This window comes from Suricata suricatta, chromosome 8 (genome assembly GCF_006229205.1).
Source record: "Suricata suricatta isolate VVHF042 chromosome 8, meerkat_22Aug2017_6uvM2_HiC, whole genome shotgun sequence".
NCBI classification, from domain to species: Eukaryota; Metazoa; Chordata; class Mammalia; order Carnivora; family Herpestidae; genus Suricata; species Suricata suricatta.
The window spans coordinates 71,634,061-71,657,045 of NC_043707.1; the positions used below are offsets into that span (position 1 = coordinate 71,634,061).

The following is a 22,985-nucleotide window of genomic DNA, read 5'->3' on the forward strand; positions in this document are numbered from 1 at the left end:
TGATAGTCTTTTGAGGAACCTCCACACTGTTTTCTAGATAATGAGTGATGTTGAGCATTGTTTCATGTGCCTGTAGGCCATCTGGAAGTCCTCTTTGGAGAAGTGTCTGTTTATGTCTTCTGCCCATTTCATTGGTTGCCTATTAGTTTTCTTGATTGTTTCCTTTGCAGTGCAGAAGCTTTTTATCTTGACGAGGTCCTAATAGTTCATTTTTGCTTTCATTTCCTTTGCCTTTGGGGATGTGTCGAGGAGGAAATTGCTGCAGTTGAGGTCAAGGAGGCTATTTCCTACTTTCTCCTTGAGGGTTTTGATGGTTTCCTGTCTCACATTCAGTCCCTTCAGCCATTTTGAGTTGATTTTAGTGTATGGTGTAAGAAAGTGGTCTAGTTTCATTCTTCTGCATGTTGCTGTCCGGTTCTCCCAGCACCACCTGCTAAAGAGGCAGTCTTTTTTTCCATTGGATACTCTTTCCTGCTTTGTCAAAAATTAATTGACTGTACATTTGTGGGCCCCGTTCTGGGTTCTCTATTCTATTCCATTGGTCTATGTGTCTGTTTTTGTGCCTACACCTACTCATTTTTAAAGACCCAAGCTTCAAGTGCTTCCATTCACTCATGATAGAATTGAGTGTTATCTCCTTGGTGTACCAACTGCCCTATATTCACTAGTTGGTTATTTTTATTTCTTATTATCATCTTTACCAGTAGGTCTTCTTACTAGATTCTGTCCCTAGCAGGTTATAAGCTCTTTAAGAGTAGTAATCATGCCCCATTTCTTCATAACCCCAGGTCTTATGACATTGCCTAATACATAGTAGGCATGACATTCTTTATTTAGTTATTTAATCATTCAGTAAATATTTAAGCATGGAATTTCGATTAAGTCACAGTGATTCTTCCCAGGTACATATGAAGAAGAGTACTTACTTATTAAGAGATTTCATAGGCAGTCAATAAGCATTGTGTTTAACAACTAAGTCAAGAATGGGTTGACATGTTAACGTATGATCACTAGTCTATCTGTATCATAATTACCTATAGTACTTTTAACAATTACTTGTTTAAAATGCAGATTCTTATGTCCCACCTCAGACATGCTCAATCAGAATTTCTAGCTATAAGACTCAAGAATCCCTAACTGTAAAAAGCAACTCCTGTGTAATATTCTTACAGTAAATTAAGCTGCAGAAAAGAAAATGTTAAGAAAATTCTAAGAAGACAAAATACATTTACAGTGCTGTATTTTATTGAAGAGGACCCACACAGTTCAAGGTGTCATGTTCTTCAAGGGCCAATTGTAGTTAAATTGTCTGAGATCACAAAACTGGGGATCAAGATTTAAACCCAGGCAAACTGACTCTGGATAAAGTTGATGCTGTCAATAATTCCCCTCTTCCTTTCATTTTCCCTCCCTCATTACTTTCTCCCTAACTTCCTTCCTTCTTTTCTTCCTGACTCTAACCCCTTGAGTTGTTCAAGATTCAACTGTAATCTTTTTCTGCCTTAATTTTTTCCTCTGTATAATGAGGGTAATAAAAAGTGTCTACTTAATAGGATTCATTAAGAGGATTAAATGAGTTAATATATTAAAAATACTTAAAACAATACTCACACATAGTATATATTAGGAAGTATATGCTATATGATTATTTTTTGAACTTCTATACTATTATTTAGTAACACTGCATACTTTTGGTTCCATGTCTTTTAATTCTGCATTGTTTCTCCCCACTTTCTGTAGCCTAAGTTTATATCCTTATTCTCTGTTCTCCATTTTGATACTCACTTCTTTGAATATAGACTCCACTGTTAAAGTCTCAAATATCACTTGGAGATAATGAGGAAATCTAAAACTCTACCTCTGGCCTCTCTCCTGAACTCAGGCTTTCAACTCCAATAGATCTTTGGACAGTTCCAATAGCATTTCCTACCAAGATCTCAAGATAAATATGTCTCAGATTGAATTAGTTATCTTCTCTTTGACCATTGGCCAATGGAATAGTTTTTTGGTCATTCAGACTTAAAATTTCATCTATATATTTTTTCTCTTCTCAATGTAACCAGTTATCATGCCTTCCTAATTTCTTTTAATAATGATTCTCTTATTTGGCTTTTCTATCATTTCTCCCACAGTTCAAGATGCTAGCATATTTCAACACTTACATCTAATTTATCCTACAACCTTCTCTCTTTTCAATCTTGGCAATCTGGTACTGACAAGTCTTCTTGAAATGGGAATTTGGAACATGATCATTTATCAGTTTGAAATTCTTAATTAGTTTCCTATTGCCCATACATCGAATCTTAAATGGCAGAATATAAACTCCATGAAGGGAAAATTTTTCATGCATTTTATTCACCAGTGTAACTCAGTGCCTAGAAGAATTCCTGGCACATCGTAGGTATATTGAATGATGGAATGAACCCTTATCCTGGCATTCAGAGACTTCTATATTTTGCTCTTCCATCTTCCTTTTGATGCACAAACCTTTTTTTTCCTCTTATTTTTAATGCTTATTTATTTTTGATATGGGGGGAGGTATTAGCAGGGAAGTGGCAGAGAGAGAGGGAGACACAGAATGTGAAGCAGGCTCCAGGCTTTGAGCTGTCAGCACAGAGTCTGTCATGGGGCTTGAACCCACGAACCGTGAGATCATGACCTGAGCTGAAATTAGACACATAACCAACTCAGCCACCTATGCACCCCATGATGCATAAACTTCTAATCCAAACTGATGAATCTGTTTCTTTTCCTCTGAATATAATTAAGATATCCTCCTCTTGCCCATTATTGTGAGTCGTCTTTTCTCCATTTCCAAGCACGTTCTCTTTCTTTGCTCAACCTATAAAAATCCTTTTCACTTTTCAAGGCCCAATTACATCCCAGGGTCTCTAGTTAATCTGTCTTGATAAATTTGGTCTATATGAATCTCCGCCATCCTAAAAAGTCTACAGCATTTAAGTTTTACATTTTATTATTTTTTTTTACTAGGCAAACACCTCTGCTCCCACAAATAAATGTACTCTATTTGAGGCTATCTGTACCCTTTGGCAATGTGATATGACCTCTAGCAACTGTTCTCTTCTTGTAGTCAAAGAACCTGAGATACATTTTATTTTTTTTAATTTTTTATGTCTTTTATTTATTTTTGAGAGACAGAGAGAGACAGTGCAAGCAGGGGAGGGTCAGAGAGAGAGGGAGGCATAGAATCTGAAGCAATCTCCAGGTTCTGAGCTAGTGGTTAGCACAGAGCCTGATACGGGGCTCAAATCCATGAATGTGAGATCATGACCTGAGCCAAAGCTGGATGCTCAGCCCACTGATCCACCCAGGCACGCCCCCTGAGATACATTTTAATAACAACTCCATTTCACACAGCATTCAAATATCCATCCTCAACATTATGAACAGAATAAAATGTTTTTAATCCTTAATGATTGATAGGAAAATGGAGAGATTAGGTGAGTTACTGCTTAATTCCTATCTATTCTTTCCACCAAACCAAATTACCATTCTTGAGTTGACTAGTAATCCAAAAATAGAAAAAATGTAGTTTAAGGCTATTTAAGAATGACTATTGTCTCTCAGCCCTGGATTTCTAGAAGGATTCCAGAAAGCTGTGGCTAGAAATCAAGGGGTGGGAGTGATTTTACAGTGGTTAGACCTTGCAGGTTTGCACCTTAACTAAGTGATCAAAGCTAACACTATTAGTAATAAGATATATTAACATTATGTATACCCAATATGATTCCCCGGGAAAGAGACAACATCACTTAAATAGAATTTATGCCAAAAATGCATAACCTGAATCTAATCGTGAGAATATATCACACAAATTCAAATTGAGAGACCTCCCACCAAATGACTGACCAGTGTGCTTTCAAAATGTCCAGGTCATGAAAGACAAAAGACAGGAATTTCCACAAATGGGAGGAGACTAAAGAGATAAAAACATTTTAATTAATTTCTTTGTTAATTAGTTAACTACACACAGTATAGGCTCCTGAATTAGATAGTAGGCCAGAAAAAGGATATCTTAGAAAATGGACAAAATTTGTATAAGAGCTTTAGAGTAGTTAATGGTATTGTATCAGTGGTAATTTCATGGTTTTGATCATTGTACTACCGCATGGAAGATATCAGTATTAGAGGGTAAAGGGTAAACAGGAACTCTCTGTACTATTTTTGTAACTTTTATGTAAATCTAAAATTACTTCAAAATAAAAGGTTGAAAAATCGAGGGAAAGATGAATTAAGTTCTATATTCCTGGACGAAAAAAAGATTCCCCAGATTTTTCCTGGAAAAAAAAATTCCTGAAACTGCAAGGATTGCATCAATCATTTCCTTTCATCAATACGGTCTCTTTAACTTTTATAGTATGTGTGTAATGTGGGATGCTTTTCGGTATATGGGGGTAGCATTAGCTGTGGATGCCACACAGAATGGAACAGGAAAACTTGTTGGAGAAATGATATTCAATGGTATACAGCTGTCACTCATTAACCAGACATGCTAAGTAGTATTTTAGGTGCTTAAAATAAAGCGACGAGAAAGATAATAGATCCCTGTCCTCCTGGAATTTCCAGTCTTATTAATAAAATGATGAAATCATAAAGTTAATTCCCGCTCCCCCAAACTTAGAAGGTAGACTTCTCAGGCTGTGAAAGGGCTTTGAGGGGATCGAAGCTTATGTTATTAAAAAATATATATGTTACCCAAAAAATGGAGAAGGTATTCAAATTGGAAAGACTGTGGTCTCTTAGCATGTTCTAGATGCATAAACACAAATTAATCCATGCTTATAAGCTGGAGAAGGGCAGAAAGCAGAAATTGTAGTACAGGGGGCAGACTGAAAGGCAAGAGGAAGGGAGGAAAGGTAGAGAAATGAGACCGTCACAATCCGTTTATAATATGGCTTAGGCCACAAGCATCACTGCAGAAACATAAGAAGGTCGGAGGAGAATGAAAGGTTCCGCTGTAATTTCAGACTGTGTGTGAAGAGGACAGAGGAAAAAAAATTGGGGATGGGAGACATGCAAGCAGAAAACATCAAATTGGGGACTGCAGAAAATAAGGAAGAAGGAAGGATTACTAGTCACCTACAAGTTTCCGGGATGACAAGGGAGGGTGGCGTGGGAAGCTGGAGTGTCGGGGCGTGGCCGGGGCAGCTGCAGGCCCTGGGGCTTGCGGACCGGTGCGCGGGAGCCGGGCTCGGGTCGGGGGTAGTTGCGGGCCGGAGGGGGAGGTGTGCACAGTGTTTGGTGATGTCATTGCAAGTCAGTGAGCGGTGAAATTTAACACCGGCCGGATTTGCTGGGCTCCTCTTCTTCCAGGGGAAGCAGCCGGCGGCAGTCAAAGCTGAGCGCCTACGTTTGCCACCAGCCCCCTCGCACCAACTAGATTTCCGAAGTGGGTGTGTGTGCTTGTCTGACAAATGTTCCGGCGCGGGTTGATTCCAAGGACTTCCCCCACCCTTCACCCCCTTCATCTCCTTCCCTCCCCCAACCCTTCTCTCCTCCCAGGTCCAAAGCAGAGGACTCCACTGGAGTCACAGAGTCGCCTTTGAACCGCAAGTGAACTCGAGGGCTGCACTCGCGGCCGAGCCCCAGCTGCTGCCGGCGCCCCGCCGCCTGCCAGTGAGGTCTCGCCTCTCGCCCGCCCTCCCAGGGGAGCGCTCCCCGCCGGGCTCGTCCGTTACCGAGCTAGGGAACTAGAAAACCTAGCTCCTAGCTCGCGTAGATCTACCCCTTGGGTGCTATTTCTCTCCCCCTTCCTATTTCCCTCCTCCGTTTTGGTTGTTGTTGAGGTTTTTGGAGCATCGTTTTCATGTGAGGTTTTTTTTGTTCTTCCTTTTTTTTTCCTTTTTCATGGCCAGTACCTGCGCACCCTTAGCAGTTTGGAGTTGCCTTCTGTTTTCCGTTAGTGCTTCGCTGCAGGGACAAATGCATACAAATGCATTTAGGAGCCCACAGGACAAGGCGTGGAAAGGTCTCCCACACGGCAAAAACGTAAGTAGCCCAATCGCCAGGACTCACCCCTCTCCCCAACCCCTGGACCCACTGGGCGAGTTGACCATCTGTGCTCCCGCTCCTTGGCACTTTTTAAAGTTGGGAGCCGGCGAGCAGCCGTGGCATCCTCCTCCTGTCTCCTCAATTTGTAAAACACCGTGTTTGAAAGGAAGCCTCCTGCCAGCGGATCTCTCAGACAGTTTATGCTGAAGAGTTCCTGCGGCTGGGAAGGAAAAGCTCGCTGGCACGCGTCCCGATTCCGGCGGCAGCGGCTCCCGAGACTCCGGAGCTGAGCTCGGAAGCCCGCCGGGGCTCCAGCTCCCGCCGCCCTCGCGCCCTCCTTCCTTCTCCTTTCTCAGGGCTCGGGCTGGGGTTCTGCTTTCTCGCGGTGCTTGTTTGGGCGTTCAGCCTGGGGATTGCTGGGGTGCTGGCGGTCATCTGGGCTCTCTCGGCGCAGCCTGGACCGCGGGGGGCACAGACGTGCGGTAGGGTTGCCGGATGGGGGAAGAGGGTACCCACAAAACCTCGGGCATCAGGCTCAGAGGCAATCTCCTCTTGTTGTTAGGAGGCCAGCACACGTGCTGCCCATCTGCGGCCGTGGCTGCCTCCAGCTCCACCGGCCTGTCACTGGGGAAGGGGCTGGGCACGGGGGCGGGGCTCCGGAGGAGTGTTCGCGCAGGCTCTGGCTGGCACCCCACCGCCTCTCTGGGCGCTGTACCTGCTCCCACTTCCTCACTGGGATCAGAGGGTGGAGGGGGATGCGTGCCTGGGTTGGCTACCCTACTAACCCTGGAAGAGGTCAGTGGGTTATGCAAGTTTGTTTCTGGCTCCCGGGGCGGGAGGGGCCAAAGCGGCTGTGGTCATTCTCTCCGCCAAGCTGCCCCTTGGGAGAGAAGGTGGGAGGCGGGCAGGGGGCAGACCTGACCGTGCCAGCTGAGGGCAGGCGGAGGGAGGCGGGGCGCAGAGAAAGACCGCCCTGTGGCAGTGTTTGTGTGCACATGTGCTTCCCAGCCGCGTGCAGCCGTGCGCGGCCGGGGCTCGCGCGCGCTCTGCTCTGACCCCTGGGAGCCTGGGTGGCTGGGCTTCCGCGCTGCGGAGGACGCACCTCCCCACGCTCCCGCAGCCGGACGAATCAGTGGGGAGGACGCCTTGCAACCCCGGGCGTGGGTCCAGGTGCAGCGACCAGGGAGGTCCCGGTCCCAGAAGAGGTCACCTTCCCCAGGGCGGCTCACGTGGGTCACATCCACTTCCCAGGCAGGTTTCCCGCCACATTTCTCAAGGAAAGCCCCTCGGCATGGACCCGCTTGGAAAGCCGCAGATCCAGGCAGGACAGCGCTCATCTTCCTGCTGATACCCGGGGGTGGAACGGTGGAATGTGCTTCGGATCCCCGAGGGTCCAGAGCCAGGGGGCGAGGCAGGGTGAGGCCATCCACCTCCTGTCTGGCCTCAGCCTCCGCGTTCATCCCTGTGCCCCTCGTGCCCTCCAGGCCAGCTCCCATCCCGAGGGCTTTCCCTTGGACACTGAGCAAGACCTGAGTCGCTGCCCAACCATCCGCGGGTTGGTAGTTTTGCTCAATCTCGAGGATTAAAGCAGATCTTCTGCTCCTGGCCTCTGTCTTGTCTGGTTTACACTTCCCTTCCAGACGCTCCCAGAAAAGGCCCTGCATAAATTTTTGGGCAGTTTGGGGTTTGTAAATTGGGTCCAGATGATTGGGGGGAGGGAGGCAGAGAAACCAAACAGAATGGATTACACCAAAGAACTGAGGAAAAATGAGACTACGTGGAATGGGAAAAGAACCCTTTCTGAGAGACGCTGGGGTTGGTGCATAGCGGATTGTGGGTGAAGGCATTGGTCTAGAAGGTCTCTCCTCCAGGGACCTTGCAGCCTTCTTGACATCCAGTTTGTTCTGCTACAGTGGGGGTGGGCTGCAGAGAATTAAGAAGTAATTTAAAGTTACATCAGATTGCAGCCCCTTATAGCTCCAACTATAGACATGCCAAGTGGGGAAAAGGTAGTTACTGATTAATCTGAAAGAACTGTTTCTCAAAAACAAAATCAATTTCCCTAAAGAATTATGCATAATTCGATTTGAAACAAACAAACAAACACACACCAAAAAAAAAAAAAAAAGAAAGAAAACTGCTACCAACCCTATAGAGGAAGGGACTTGGCAGAAGGAGCTGATTAGCTGATGATAATGTCAAGCCGCTGAATTAAACCTTAGAGTTTCTAATGAAATCCTTGAGGTTTTAATTTTCCACCATCCTCTTGTGGTGATGTTTTTGTGAGAGCAGGAGCAGTTTTTTTTTTTTTAATCACAATTCTGATTAGTCATCCAGAAACATTAACAGTTTTAAAACTGGATCCTTAAATACATTTTGTTTCGTGGGGCTGCTTTTTTTTTTAATGTTTATTTATTTTTGAGAGAGAGAGACAGAGCATGAGCAGGGGAGGGGTAGGGAGAGAGGGAGACACAGAATCTGAAGCAGGCTCCAGGCTCTGAGCTGTCAGCACAGAGCCCCATGAGGGGCTCAAACCCACAAATCAGGAGATCATGACCTGAGCCCAAATGGGATGCTTAACCAACTTAGCCACTCAGCTGCCCCTCAAGGGACTGCTTTTAAGGATGTTGTCTAATGTGAATTCGTGGAAGTAATAAAGGAAGATTAAAACCAAAATTCAGCATTAGATACAAGATTTAACAGTATCAGAAAATCTCCAATGCAGGCTATTATTGTAATTAAAGGGTTTCCATAACAAAGGTGGAGAGGGAAGGAGTTTTGAATATAAACATCTATTTCCTAGTTGGCATGAAATTCTATTCTTTAAAGTTGCTTAGTTATCTTTGCTTTCAAGTAGATGTTTAAAATAAAACTGAGGCCTCAAGGACAGGGATTGTAAATTATGGAAAGTAATTTTGACTGTTGCTTAGACATTCTGCCTGGTAATCTGGGAAGTGACGGGAGAAAAATAAGTTTTTCATGGGAATTAAAATAGCTGTGCTACTACTTTCCTAGCCATGCTTTGCAACTAAGACTTATTTTAGAATTTGTAACTCTGAATGAGAAGTGAAGTAAAGACCATTTCCTTTTCATTCTCATAAGAGGCTAACATTATGCTGGCATTCATTCACTCAGTCATTCACTCATTTATTCAACAAATGTTTTCTGAGCTCCAACTATGTGCCCAGCATGGTTCGAAGCAGAAGGGATACAGTGGTGGAACAAGACAGAAACACAATTGCTGCCCTCCCTATATGCCCAGTTTGGTGTTGGAAAAAGAAAACAACCAACCAAGTATAACAGAATGAGACAAAGATGTAGACAGAACAGCTGGCAGTCCTGAGGAGGTGGGGTGGGTATGGATGGGTAATCCTGCAAAGTAAGGGTCACCAAAGGAAATGAAATCCACACAGAGACCTAACTGGAAAAGGCATGGAACTTTCCAGACAGAACATTAAAAGGCCGAATGGTGAGACAGTACAGTTCATTTGAGGGCCTGAAAGAAATGAAGTTGGTTGGAGCTCACATTCCTGAGGAGGAATGACCGGAGCTGGATCTGGAGACCAGAGACCAGATTGTGAGAAGTCTTTAAACCAGGTTACTTTCTTAGCTAAATATATGGAGGTTAGGATGACCTGACTTCTTGATCTTGGAATCAGTGTGCACATAGAAGACACTAGACAAGTTGTATGTTTATTGAAACTCAGGACCACCTGATAGTCTTACTAACTAAAGATTGACTCATTCATTTAACAATCTTAATTTAACAGTGGTGTGTGCCAAGAACTTTGCTAAGGCTAGGTAGCAATCATTTTAACAGTCTCTGTGGTATTACAAGGACGGACTAGTTGAGGTATTTTTCTTCCCTGCTACTAACTGGACTCTAGACATTTTGAGCACTTGAAGTCCTTAGGCATTTATCTTCCCTGTATTTCATAAATTCCCTTTATACTTGGAAATTAACCAAAATTTCTAGTATGCTTTACACTGCATTAGTTATACAAGTACCTACTGAGTCGAGCTGATTGTCTGAGAAAGTCATTGTATGTAAGTTAGTGACTTTACTCCCTGAATCACCCAACTTTATCCTCATTGCTGGGATGAGAACTGATTTTCAGTTATGTGAGGGATAAAGGACAGAAACTTTACTATTTCTGGATCTTTGCAACTAGTAAAGCTGTCATAACAAAGTTTTTGGCTTGTAAATGTAGTGTAATGGAAATTGTTCAAATTATCTATGTATATCACATGTGAGTGGTTTTCAGATTATTTTGCCTTTTCTAATTTGTTTAAATTAAAATCACCAACTCATAAAAAAATTCCCTATTCCCAAGATTTCACAAGTCCTATTCCTAGTATTATAACTTGAGTCTATGTAGGAATGAGCTTCAGTAGCCTGAAGACACAATACCTGAGAGTCTCACAGGTACCCTGAACAAAAAGATGCCTGGGATTTCCCTAAAGTAACTTAAACCCTTCAGAGTTGAAAGCTCTAAGAATTATTTAGGGAAGATGCCTGGGATGGATATTAGTTCCTTAAATATTCTGAATATGGTCTTTGGATCTGTCTCCTGTCTGATCCCCTCCAGGCCTTCACCTCTCACATGTCTGGTTATGTTTTGATTGTGGCTTCTGTCACACTGAAAATGTGGCTAGCAGACCAGACACACAGAGAATTTCATATTTTGCTAGAAATCCTCGGACATTAAGATCCTGGGTTATATTTTCTGAACTTTTTATTGACTGTTACCATATTGTTGACTCCTTTCAGATCCCGTCTGATTTTATGTAATGCCTGAGTATATGTCCTGCTGGTTGGTTTATATTAGTGACTTATGGTCCTGACATACAGAAAAGTGAACAAAAACAGATATGCTTCAAATATTTGAAAAGTACTCATATTTAATAGACCAACTAGACATTTTTTTGAAGTAAAGATGTGAACAAATGAGCAAACTTAGTATACTATTATTTTAGATTATACAATTAAAAGAGTATTGCATGACACTGTAGGAAGACGTTTCCAGACTTGTGGTTAAATATCATGTCTATTATATGTAGTGATTTATGAAATAGCTTGCTAAATACTTTGATCTTGTCATCTAATGCTACTTTACTAACAAGGTCCTACCACACACAGAGGTTTTATATTTGGAATGTAAAATATAAAATTTATACTATACCATCACATAATAGAGAATTTGTCAAGACTAGGGAAATTGAAATGATCCGCCCAAGGTCACAGCATAAGTTAGAAATAGAAGCAGGTTTAAGTTAGAAATAGAAGCAGATTTAGTCTTTTGACTCCAGTCTAGTTTTATTTTCTTATTAACTATGTTGTTTTCTCTACAACTTACTACAGGTTTAATTTTAACTTATTCAAGAACTCCAGCAAGCCTTAGCACTATATGTATGCATAGAACAATGGGACAAGCACAAAGCACAGCTAATGCCCATGACAACTCCATTATCTCCTAATGTGGAAATGTGATATTTTTTCTTTATTAAGTGAATGTATAGTAAGTGTGAAATCATGGGGAAGAGGAGGGCAAAACTAAAGAAATTAACAAGCCCACCCCAGCCAGACATTTTCCAGAAAGCTTAGATTTATTAGACATCCATTTCATACAGTGACAGAGTTTGTCTCTTAACTGAGGATGTCAATTAAGCTTGATGTCTTCTTTGTTCACACTTCAATGATGAGACAAACAAAATGAAAAAAAAGAGACGCCTTTCCACGTAACCTATCATAATACATATGTTAAAGTTCCTTTTTCTCTTCTTTCTCTCTTTGGACAACCAACTAAAAGTACCCTTATTTTACTTTCCTTTTCTCAAGTGTTAAAAAAAATTAGGGGTCTTGGGGCGCCTGGGTGGCTCAGTCGGTTAAGCCTCCGACTTCGGCTCAGGTCAGAGCTCATGTTCGTGGGTTCGAGCCCTGCATAGGGCTCTGTGCTGACAGCTAGCTCAGAGCCTGGAGCCTGCTTCGTGTTCCATGCCTCCTTCTCTCTCTGCCCTTCCCCCTCTCATGCTCTGTCTCTGTATCAAAAATAAATAAAACATTAAAAAAATTATTTAAAAAAATTAGGGGTCTATAGGGAAGAATTGAATTCCTCAGTCATTGTGAGATGTTACTGTTTCTCTTTTCCTTTTTAAAAGTGTTTACTGTCAATTTCATCTAAGAAGTAGATAAAAGGTGAAGACTGTTGCTTGTTCAAATATTTACTTAACTAATGAATCCTAAAAGGTATAATATATATGGGATATAATAAATTTACAATTATAGCATTAAGAGTATAGAATCCAGCCCTCTTTAGGGATGATGGAAACTTCATGGAGCAGATGTTATTCAAATTAGGCTTTGATGATACTTAAAATTCTGACAGGTGAAGACTGATAGGGCGTTTCAGACACTTACAAGGTCTCTCTAGGGAATAGAGTATAATGTGATACGGCTGGAGCTTGGGGGGGGGCGGGTGGTTAGGCATAATGGAATCCATATTGCTATGGATATGGATATCCATGTGTTCTTCCTGAGTTGGCTGTTAGTTTGGGGCATAATTAGAAAAAAGAAAGAAAATCTCTATTTCAGCATCAATCTCTATCTCTCTATTAGTCATCAGTTTTAATACATAGGAACACTTACATAATGTATGGCTCAACTGATTTGTCATAATCCCCTAAGATCACCTGGCTAAGAGATGTTTGATGTATTCAGGTTTTCCTGCCTTACACCAGGAATGGACTTGTTAGCATGTCTAGAAAGAACTTTCTTTTTCATTTTTCCCCCCTGAGGTCATTGGGGAAGTCTATGAGTTGGCTGAATTGCTAAATGAATGGTGCAGGTTGCTATACTCTTCATTAGTTAGCTTGCTCCGAATGGAAAAGTGCCTGTTGGGCTGTTTCTAAACTCCAAGTGAGCCAGATTAGCCCTGTGTTTCCTTTCACATTCCATTTTCTGCTAAGACAGCGTAATTCTGATGTACCCTCATTCGGTGATTTTAATCCTTACTTTTTAGTCTCATTGATATATATTCTGTCAGTTATTTGTTGAAAATAGAAATTTGAAAGGAAAAGAGTTTCTTTTCACTCAAACTCTACATCACACTGAAATCCATCCTGGAGAAACTAGAGATACCGTTTTTGTCTCACACAGAGGTCCTCAACTTGTTGGCACGGTAGAATTAGCTGAGGAGTGTTCAACAATCTCTGAGCCACAGACAAATTAAAATCAGAATCTCTGGGGGGCAGGGGTAGGAGGGCAGGACCCAAGTATTAGTTTTTAAAACTCTCCAGCTGATTCCACTGTGCCGTGAAGATAAAAAACAGATCCAAAACAGGCTTGTCATCATCTCTTGAGCATCATCTGTTCCAAGAACAGTGGTCCTCAGCTTGGAAACCGCAGACATACAGCATCAGCAGTGCCTGGGAACTCATTAGAAATGCAAATTCGCACCCCCCACCCCAGACCTAGTGAGTCAGTAGCTCCCAGGGTGGAGCCCAGCAAAATTTAATAAGCCCTCCAGGTGATTCTGATGCATAGTAAAGTTAGAAACCACTGATCTAGAGCAGGAGAAAAGGATAAAACAAAAAACAAGGGCCAAATAATCTTATGCTGTGTCATAAATGAGATATATGTGATTTAAGCAAAATAATATTTGTGTTTTAAAAACAATGTAACTATAAGTAGTACATGTTCTAAATTGTTTTTTTCTCAGAGTTTGGTATATGCACAATCTAGATTGGAATCGCCTACTTAAAAATGTATCCAAACTGAGGATTCAGTCCCAATTTATTATTCATGATCTCTGAGGCAAGCCCAGAATCTACATTTTTCACAAGTCCTTTCAAGGGGTTCTTTTAGCAAAGTAACCGCATTGTTTTACATGGATGACACCACACATGAGAATCTTCCTTATGTTTCATTAAAATGTGTGTTTCAGCTGTTTGCCCATATCAGTTGAGATTTCTGTAATTATTCAGTTAATTCATTTATAGAGTTGATGATAGTTTTAAGTATTCTATCAAAATTGCCTTATCCAAGCTGTGCTCTGTACTGAGCATGACCATAGAGTGTACATTTTTTACTAAGATATGGTTAAGACCATTTTAATACAAATGATAGTTCCATTTTATCAAAGAGAATAGTATAATCATATATTGTTGGCTCACTTTGTAAAAGATTATCTTTGTTATGTAAACATGCTCCTTATATGAGTTGATAAATATAAAAACATTTATTATTGGTAATAAATAGGAAAGGTACCAACAATTACTTTTAGTATACCAGGAACTTGAAGAAAAAAATGATTTTCAGATGGCTTTGTAATCACTCATTACAGAACTGTATTTTATAGAAATGTCATTTGAGGAATCCCTGGTTTAGAATAAAAAACAGAATCAGGTAATAAAATATTGTTTTCAGCAAGTTTATTATTACTTTTTGAAATTATCTGTGAATTTCACTTGGGTGGTAGATATAGTCAATTATGAAGACTACTTAACAAAATCTGTCAAAAGCTTGGTTATACAAAACAAATCACAAAATATTTTTTTCTCAGCTATCAACATAAATGAACTTTTTGATCCACAGTGATTGAGTACAGTGCTCACTATTACTACGAATCAAAATGTTCAATGTTGGGGCGCCTGAGTGGCTCAGTCGGTTAAGCGTCCAGCTTCAGCTCAGGCCATGATCTCACAGTTTGTGGGTTCGAGCCCCGCATCAGGCTCTGTGCTGACAGCTAGCCCAGAGCCTGGAGCCTGCTTCAGATTCTGTGTTTCCCTCCCTCTCTGACCCTCTCCTACTCACACTGTCTCTATCTGTCTTTCAAAAATAAATTAAAAACATTAAAAAATTTTAAAAAAATGTTCAATGTTGACATCTGCAGGCCATTGTTGTTTTCAGAACTGAATCAAGTATCATGAATCTAGTACAAGTGACATTCAAATGGCTTTGATATGATAATCAAAAAGATTTTACATGGGGCACTTGGGTGGCTCAGTGGGTTAAGTGTCTGACTTCGATTCAGGTCATGATCTCATGGATTGTGGGTTCGAGCTTGACATCAGGCTCTGTGCTGACAGCTCAGATTATGTGTCTCCCTTTCTCTCTCTCTGCCCCTCCCCCAAGCATGCTCTGTTTCTCTGTCTCAATAGTAAATAAACATAAAAAATTAAAAAAATGTATTTTACATATAAACATTCATTTAAACAAATCATGGTTGGGGCACCTGGGTGGCTCAGTGGGTTGAGCATCCAACTCTTGATTTCGGCTCAGGTCTTGATCTCATGGTCATGAGATTGAGCCTTGCTTCCAACTCTGCACTGGGTATGGAGCCTGCTTGAGATTCTCTCTCTCTTTCCACTCGTCCACCCCTCCCTCTGCCCCTCCCCTGCTCATGCTCTGCTCTTTCTCTCATTCTAAAAAACAAATCACTGTTTCCATCAATTTATAAACACTGTGGTTAAAGGACTATAAGTTATGTTATTTTGTGTAAACTTATGTTACTTTGTGTAAAATTGCATGTATGATAATTTGCAATAATATATAATAATAAGAAGAAGAATATCTCTTATATTTGTTTATATATATTTAATGATTTCTGTGTGCTGGGTACCATTTTGTATGCTTTATGTGAAATTTTTTAATTTAAAAATAAAACTTATGAGATAGACTCAACAGATGAAGAAAGATTGGGGTAATAAAAAGTGCTCCTGAGTCCTACAGTAAGTGGCAAGGCTGGAATTTAAATTCAGAGCCCTTGCTCTTAACCAATATGAATAACAAATACTGTGTTAATTAAAATAATAGTTTACTTCTTAATCTTGCACTAGAGTTCATTTTAGATTTTCTATGATTTAGAGGTTGTAAATATCCACTAAAATCCCATCCCCCCCCTTTCTTTTTTAGGAAACTACTTCTTCATCTTATTGTGCTATGTGTGGTCAAGGGTGCTGGTCATGCACAAGAACAAGGTAAGAAAGCTACCTTGCTATTTATTTGCTTATATAAAAATTCTGCTTCCAAACAGCAAAAGTATATGACTTTAAAATTATCATAACCTTAAATTCAACACAAAACAATAAAAAATTCTACCCAGTACAATGAGAATGTAAGGGTGAAGAAACCAATTTTGGGGGGAAATATGACCTTTAAGAAATTACTCAGATCTTCCGTCTGTGAAATTGCTTACATTTTTAAGCAAACTCTCTATAAAAGGGAAGTTTTGTACAGTGAAAAGGCTTTGCTTGTGACTTCATTTTAAGTGGGAGTTCTTGGGGGTGGTAAGCTGCGACTGAATTACCTTTGCACTTCTTGAAACAACACAAGCGTATACTAAATGTTCCATCTAGATTTACATCATTAAGAAACAAAATAAAATTTGCATACCATCGGGTTTGGGATTTTATTTGATTTAAATGGAGAGGTTTAGAAAATAGTTCAGTGTTTTGTTTTCGCTTACTACCTAGTTGTTCTGGTAGTGTGGCGATAAAGTTTCAGGAATGTATGTATTCTCAAGTTAATTTGCTTATTAAACAACATTTTAAAAAGTCTCTTCTATTTGACACATAATATCCTAATTGTCAGTGATTGAAGTTTAAGTAAGATAGTGTCTCTTCCCCCCATGTGTAAAAACAAACGTCTTGTCCAAGGTTAAAAACCTAAAGCGGCAAAGTCAAAGAGAAAACCTTGGAACTATGCTGAATTTACAGACATACTACAGACATCACCATGTCCTCCCCCCTCCTTTTTTTTTTTTTTTTTAACTCCTCTGTCTTATATTAGCAGGGCTGCCAAATTATTCATTCTGACAAAACCAACATTTCAATTAGTGACCAATTCAACAAGCCACTTGGCAATTTCCTCAATCAACTAAATAACAGTAAGAAAAAGACAAGTAAGTGAATATATATATATATAGGTAGAAAGAGGGCCCACAAAGAAAGGGGTGTTGCTGTAGCTGAGTGACCAAACTGATAAGTAGATAGTATTCTCAGTCAAGTAGCACGTAGGTGAATTAAAATATATCTTGGAAGGCATTTTCTAATTCTGTTTTTTGGGGAAATGGTAAAAATAGGTCACATGTCACATATAATATCATGAAATGCTATTCTTGACCAAGTCATTTCTGTTACTTTGTTTTGCTTTCATTAACCATGAAGAGGAGAGAAACCAAATCTTTTAGTTCATTGTTACCACTTCTGAGAACTTCATCGTGTATCAACCCCTTGCTTGTAGAATATATATTCACCACTACCTCATCGCAGAGTTTTTGTAATTATGCCCACAATAGAAATGCTGAAACTAAGATTAAGAAGAATAAGTAACTACCCCGAGGATTAGAAACTAATCAATGAAAGAACCAAGATTTGAACTCAAGTGTTTTGATTGCAAAGTCTACAAATTCTTTACAAGTAAGCCTCCTGGACCAAGAGAAGATCAGAAAGAAAGAAAATTGCCGTTATTAATTACGTCTATATTTTGCTGGCACTTACATACATTATTCCAATCTTCATAATGAACCTGCAGGATAGGTATTATAGATGAAGAAATTGAGGCTCAAAAAAGGGGCTTGCTCAGGCTCATACAGTAGGACTTGAATCTAGGCTATCTCTGACAACAACGAAAAACGCTTTTTTCACTACGCATTTTCTTGCTTCACATTTGCCATCTGCTGAAGTCATGTTTAATAATTTACAAAAGGTAGCATTATCAAGATGTTAAAAACCCAGGCAAAGAAAGATATAAAAAAAAAACTGAATATTTTTGAGTAGATTTTTTAAAAAATTCAGAACCAATGAAGGAAATAATATCTTTCAACCTTAAGATTTCATTTATAGAATACAAAATAATGCTTTTTTATTTCAGGGTAACTTCATAATTTTTAGTCTCTCTATAACCATAACATTTTACTGTGAGTTCTTAACAAAAAGGAAAATCTTGTTAAAACTGCTTTGACTTCCAAAAATTGGATACTTTTGAGCTAAAAAAAAAAAAAAGAAATGAAAATAGTAGTGTATTATCAGAAACTTAGAAGTGCTTTTTCCTAAAGCAGAGTTTTTGGTAAATTGGCATGACACAATAACGTAACATTTAATCAGGAGTTGTCACTATTACTAATTCTTCTCAGATACTCCAAAAGAATTTTAAAACTTCTTTGAAAAAGATTTTCCAAAAAAATACCAAATATTCTAACCATTTGATTTGGGAGGGGGATGATTCCTTCTAGAAACTAAAATTCTCCTGTTCTTTTGTGGATTGGGAAGTCTCTAAGCTTCCTGTAGAGTTAATGTTTCGCATTTGTGTTAAATCCAGTGTCTTAGAACTCATGTTGCCTTTTTAATCATCCGTTTCCTTAGCTGAGTGGAGTGTATCATCCATAAGCATCCTGAGGATGTGTGCATTACACTTCTGAAAATGTGTTTATTTCACACATAAGCTTGAGGGTAATCTGGGTGGGTAGAATATTAAGCTATAAATAGCTTTCTCCATTTTAAAGACAATGCCTTTGGCTTACAGTTTAAGAAATCTGTTATATGAAATCTTTATACATGTGACCATTTTATTTTCCTCTTTAGATCTTTCAGATCACCTGTTTATCCTTGATATTCTGAAGTTTTACAATAATGTGCCTTGGTACAGGTCTTTTTTCAACTTACTGTGCTGGGTGTTCCGTAGGCCTTTTCAATGTAGAAGCATCTTTCATTTTCTGGGAACTTTGTGTTAGTATTTTCTTTTATTTCCTCTTTCTGAAAGTTCTGTTGTTCAGGTATTGGATCTCCTGGCTTGAACTTCTTTATATTCTTATTTTTAGCTCCTATTTCCCATCTTTGATTTTATTCTATTTTATATTAGATTTTCATGAGTCAGTATCCCAAACATTTAATTTTTTATTTCTACCATATTTAAATTTTTAAGAGCTTTCTTAATCAGGTTGTTCTTGAAAAAATAAAAAAATAGCATCTTGTTCTTCTTTCTTTTATGTAACATCTATGCTTATCTATCTAAAGATAAGTAACTTTTTTAGCTTCTCTTCTCCTTGCATTGCCTTTGTTTCCTACAAATTTTTGTTTTAGCCTGTCTTAATCTGTACAACCTGCATTGTCATTTAAGTAAGTAAGGCACTAAAAATATGTTTGTAAACTATATTCATAGGCAGGCTATTAACTGGTATATTTTGCATAGAGGGCCTTGAGGAAGGAACTAAGCTGACCATTCTGTTGTTGGAACACAAATGTCTAAGGCTGTACAGTTTCTTTAGAGAAGAATTCTTCAATATCTTACTTGTGGAAAATAATCCCAGTTGCCTCTGTTAATGGAGTTAAGTGATATAAAGAGGTTCATGGAGGGGCAAGAGAGGCTGTCTTGTCTTCTATTATGGAGAATTTAACTGAACTTCCTTGTTCTTATTATGGTGCTTCTCTTATGTCTTCTGCTATAATTGATTCAATATTTCTACATAAATAAGCTTTAATCTTCTGTTGTGTTCAAAGCTTCTTATACAGTCTTTAAGGTCCCCCCCACCACCACTTCCCAGTTGAAGCCCCATGCCTCTCTCTGATTTGGCACTGAAGGTTCTGGAGCCTTTAAAGGGTTTTGTCATGTGAATTGGCCCACCTGTCATTTGCACTTAAAATAACACACCACAAGCCCTTAATGTTGAGGTGTTTTCACCTTTACTAATTCCTTCCTGTGCTTTTCATCGTTCAAAAATTTGTTGATATCTCTATCTGCCTTTGTCTCTTTGAGCCATTCCTTTTGCCCAGGTAGTTTTTATTTATTCATTTTAAGTTTATCTATTTTGAAAGAGACAGAGAGTGAGCAAGTGGGGGAGGAGCAGAGCGAGGAGTGAGGGCTGAGAATCCCAAGTAGGCTCTGCAATGTCAGCAAAGAGCCTGATGTTGGCTCAAACCCATAAACCATGAGATCATAACCTGAGCTGAAATCAAGAGTTAGATGCTTAACCAACTGAGCCACCCAGGTGTCCCTCCAAGTAGTTTTAAAGTACATTTCCTTATTCTCATCTTAGTGAGATTTTAAGATTTTAAGATGGAGCAGTGATAAACATCTGTTATTTGCCATGTTTTCAGTTATTTAAGTTTTAACACAGCCAAAAAAAAATCTAAAATCCCTTATTAATAAATTTAAATCTTGCATTTGTTTTAACCTATTGGATATATGATTAAGGTACAACACACTTTGTTATACTCTGTTAGCTGATATTATTCTTTACCTTTTATCTAAAAGTTGATAACTTTTTTTAATGTAACACAATTTATTTTTTTAACATATGCAATTATTTTCCATCATTTACAATACAGTAGTTTCAATGATACTCCAAACAGAAAAGCAAAGTAAAAAATCAAAACCCCCACTTCTATTTCATGTAATTAGACTTATACAGAAATTAGAAGGTTAAGTACCAACTAGTTAATCACCTAATTTCACAGCTATCTGAAGTGACAATTGTAATATAGCAGCTTATCTATGATACATTCAAGATACATGATACAATTTATTACTTGCCCATATGCTGAAACACAGCCTGCTTAATACCTTTCCTTAAATTCCACCTCTAGACTACAGTATACTTGAGGTCCGTGCCAAAAAGTAGCTACCTTTTATATAGGAAATTGATGATTAAGTCTTTGGTGCTATAAAAGCAACTTCATTTAAACATAACCACCCCCACCACCAAAACAAGAAGAGGAAAAAAAAAAGTAAGGAAAATAATAAGGGAAAAACCTAAGACACACTCCCTAGGGGAAAAAAAAACCAGCATGTAATTTCTGTCCTTGACGGAATGTATTAAATAAGCAAACACCACCAACAAGCAAAACAAGTACGACAATGTAAAAATATTAAAAAAACGAAAACCCTCTCACATGCATAAACTTTTAAATCTGTTAAGCTACCACTTATGAAGAAATGCACGAATCTTTTCAGGGCCAAACATAATATCACTGTTGTTCCTCCAGTTTATGATAGAATATTGTTGAATATTGACAGGTGAAATGGTTCCTTGGCTCTCGCAAAAAGAAGTGCTTGTAAAACAAGTATAATGATTGGCTCTCTCATCTACTTCTTTAGGCAAATACTATCACCCACCACAGAGTTAATTAGATAGCCGCCGGATTTAGAGTCAAATACTTGGGTGAATCATACTTTTATCATCTACTGAGACTCAGTTTTTCCTTTACCCTCCCTTCTCCTATTCCTCCTTCCTCTCCCCACTTTCTGTCTCTCTTTCTGTTTTCCTCTCTTCTTCCCCCCTCCCTATTTATTTTCTCCTAATGAGTGATAATATGATCAGTGCTGCTTACTATATAAGTTTCAGATGAAAGGCAAAGTTGGAATGTCTGTGCCTATATGTTAGCATCAGCTCTGCAGACCAAGGAGACTGATTTTATTAGTAAATCGAGTAGGATGTGTTTGTCATTAATATATGATGAAACAACAACAAACCAAAATTGCACTGAAAGCTTAAAGTAGAGGTAATTTAAAGAGTAAATTTAACATGAAGGGAAATACTTAGGATCTGAAAGAATGAGATTATTTAAAAAGCCGCATATCTTGATAGAGCAAGAAACTTAAGAGAGGTAAAAAAAAAACAAAAACCAAAAAATGAGGCGGAGAATTCCATAGGGTGAGCAGATATCATCAAAGGTAAAATATGCAAGGGCTAGGGTAAATTAGAGGGCATTGCACAAACTGCAAGTTTGAGAGTCCTCAAGATGACTTTTTTAGTCTCAGTAATGCTTCTAGAAGGACTCAGAGAACCCAGTGAAATCTGTTATACCCAGAGTTATGATTTATTGCAGCAAAAGAACATAGATTAAAATCAACCCAGGGAAGTAACACTTGGGTTTGGTTCTAGGAAAGTCCTACATATAGAGCTTCCAGTTGTCTTCTCTCAGTGGAGTCAGTGTCAGTTTTCCCAGCAATGACATGGGACAGTATGCTCAGGACATTGCCAGCCAGTGAAACTCACCTGAGCCCTTATGTCCTGAGTCTTTACTGGGGCACTGTCATGTAGATGTGGTGGACTACCCATGTAGTGACCTCAGGCTTCAGGTCTTCTTGAGCCACTTGACCAAAGCTCTTGCCATAAATCACATTATGGGACTATCTGGTGTAGTATGCAACCCTCAGATAAACAAAGATATTTTTATCAGACAGGATGTTCAAGAGCTTTAGAGAGTACCTCCCAGGAGTGAAGGACAGATGGTGCCTGTTTTTTGGACAAGTTTACATTTTTTACTACACAAGTAGCCTGTGGACTTTGGGTACCATACTGGAAAGGGTGGAAAAGAAGGACTTGAAGAAGTGAAATCAAGATGAGGGTCTCAATGATTCACTTGCATAACTTGACAGTTTGCAATAAAGCCACCATTCCACTCGCATTTACAAGGATATTCTTAAATGTGCCACTCTACTCAGACTCATCAACTGTGTCACAGACTCACCATTCCATGGGAATAGCAATGCAAAATATTTTAAAATAAAGTCATAGAAGAGTAACTAAAGAAGGGGCGTGCATGAATGGCTCAGTTGGTTAAGAATCTGCCTTTGGCTCAGGTCATCATGTTGCAATTCATTGAGTTTGAGCCCTGCACCAGGCTCTGTGCTGACAGCTCAGAAACTGGAGCCTGCTTTGGATTCTTTGTCTTTCTCTCTCTCTCTGTCCCTCCCCTGCTTGCGCTTTGTCTCTCTTTCTCTCAAAAATAAATAAGCATTAAATAATGAAGTATAATCCGTTAATGAAAGATTGAGGGCATGGAAATGGTAAAAAGGTTTTTTTAAACAGATATCAACAAGTCTGAAAGAGCATGGATACTTCATTCCTTGTTTAATGATTCCCTTTTAATTCTAGTATACTGTCTTGCTGAGAGTGATCCTTTTTTCTTACATTCTAAATCTTCCTGTTTTGATCTCTTAGGTTTGATCACCTTTGACATGTACCAGAAAT

General features: G+C 39.4%; 1 protein-coding gene across 2 annotated transcripts in view; it reads left to right on the forward strand.

Annotated features, from left to right (window-relative positions):
* The window catches only part of COL24A1 (collagen type XXIV alpha 1 chain), a 475,258-nt gene that overhangs the window by 91,221 nt on the left and 361,052 nt on the right, over positions 1 to 22,985 (forward strand). Inside the window, exons 3-4 of one of the 2 annotated variants that reach the window (XM_029948854.1) lie at positions 5,877 to 6,009; positions 15,926 to 15,990. In XM_029948854.1, coding sequence (XP_029804714.1) covers positions 5,954 to 6,009; positions 15,926 to 15,990 — 121 coding nt within the window. In that variant the 5' untranslated portion in view covers positions 5,877 to 5,953. Of the gene's footprint in view, positions 1 to 5,876; positions 6,010 to 15,925; positions 15,991 to 22,985 lie in introns of those variants that run through there. The other variant, XM_029948855.1, reaches the window with a different exon arrangement.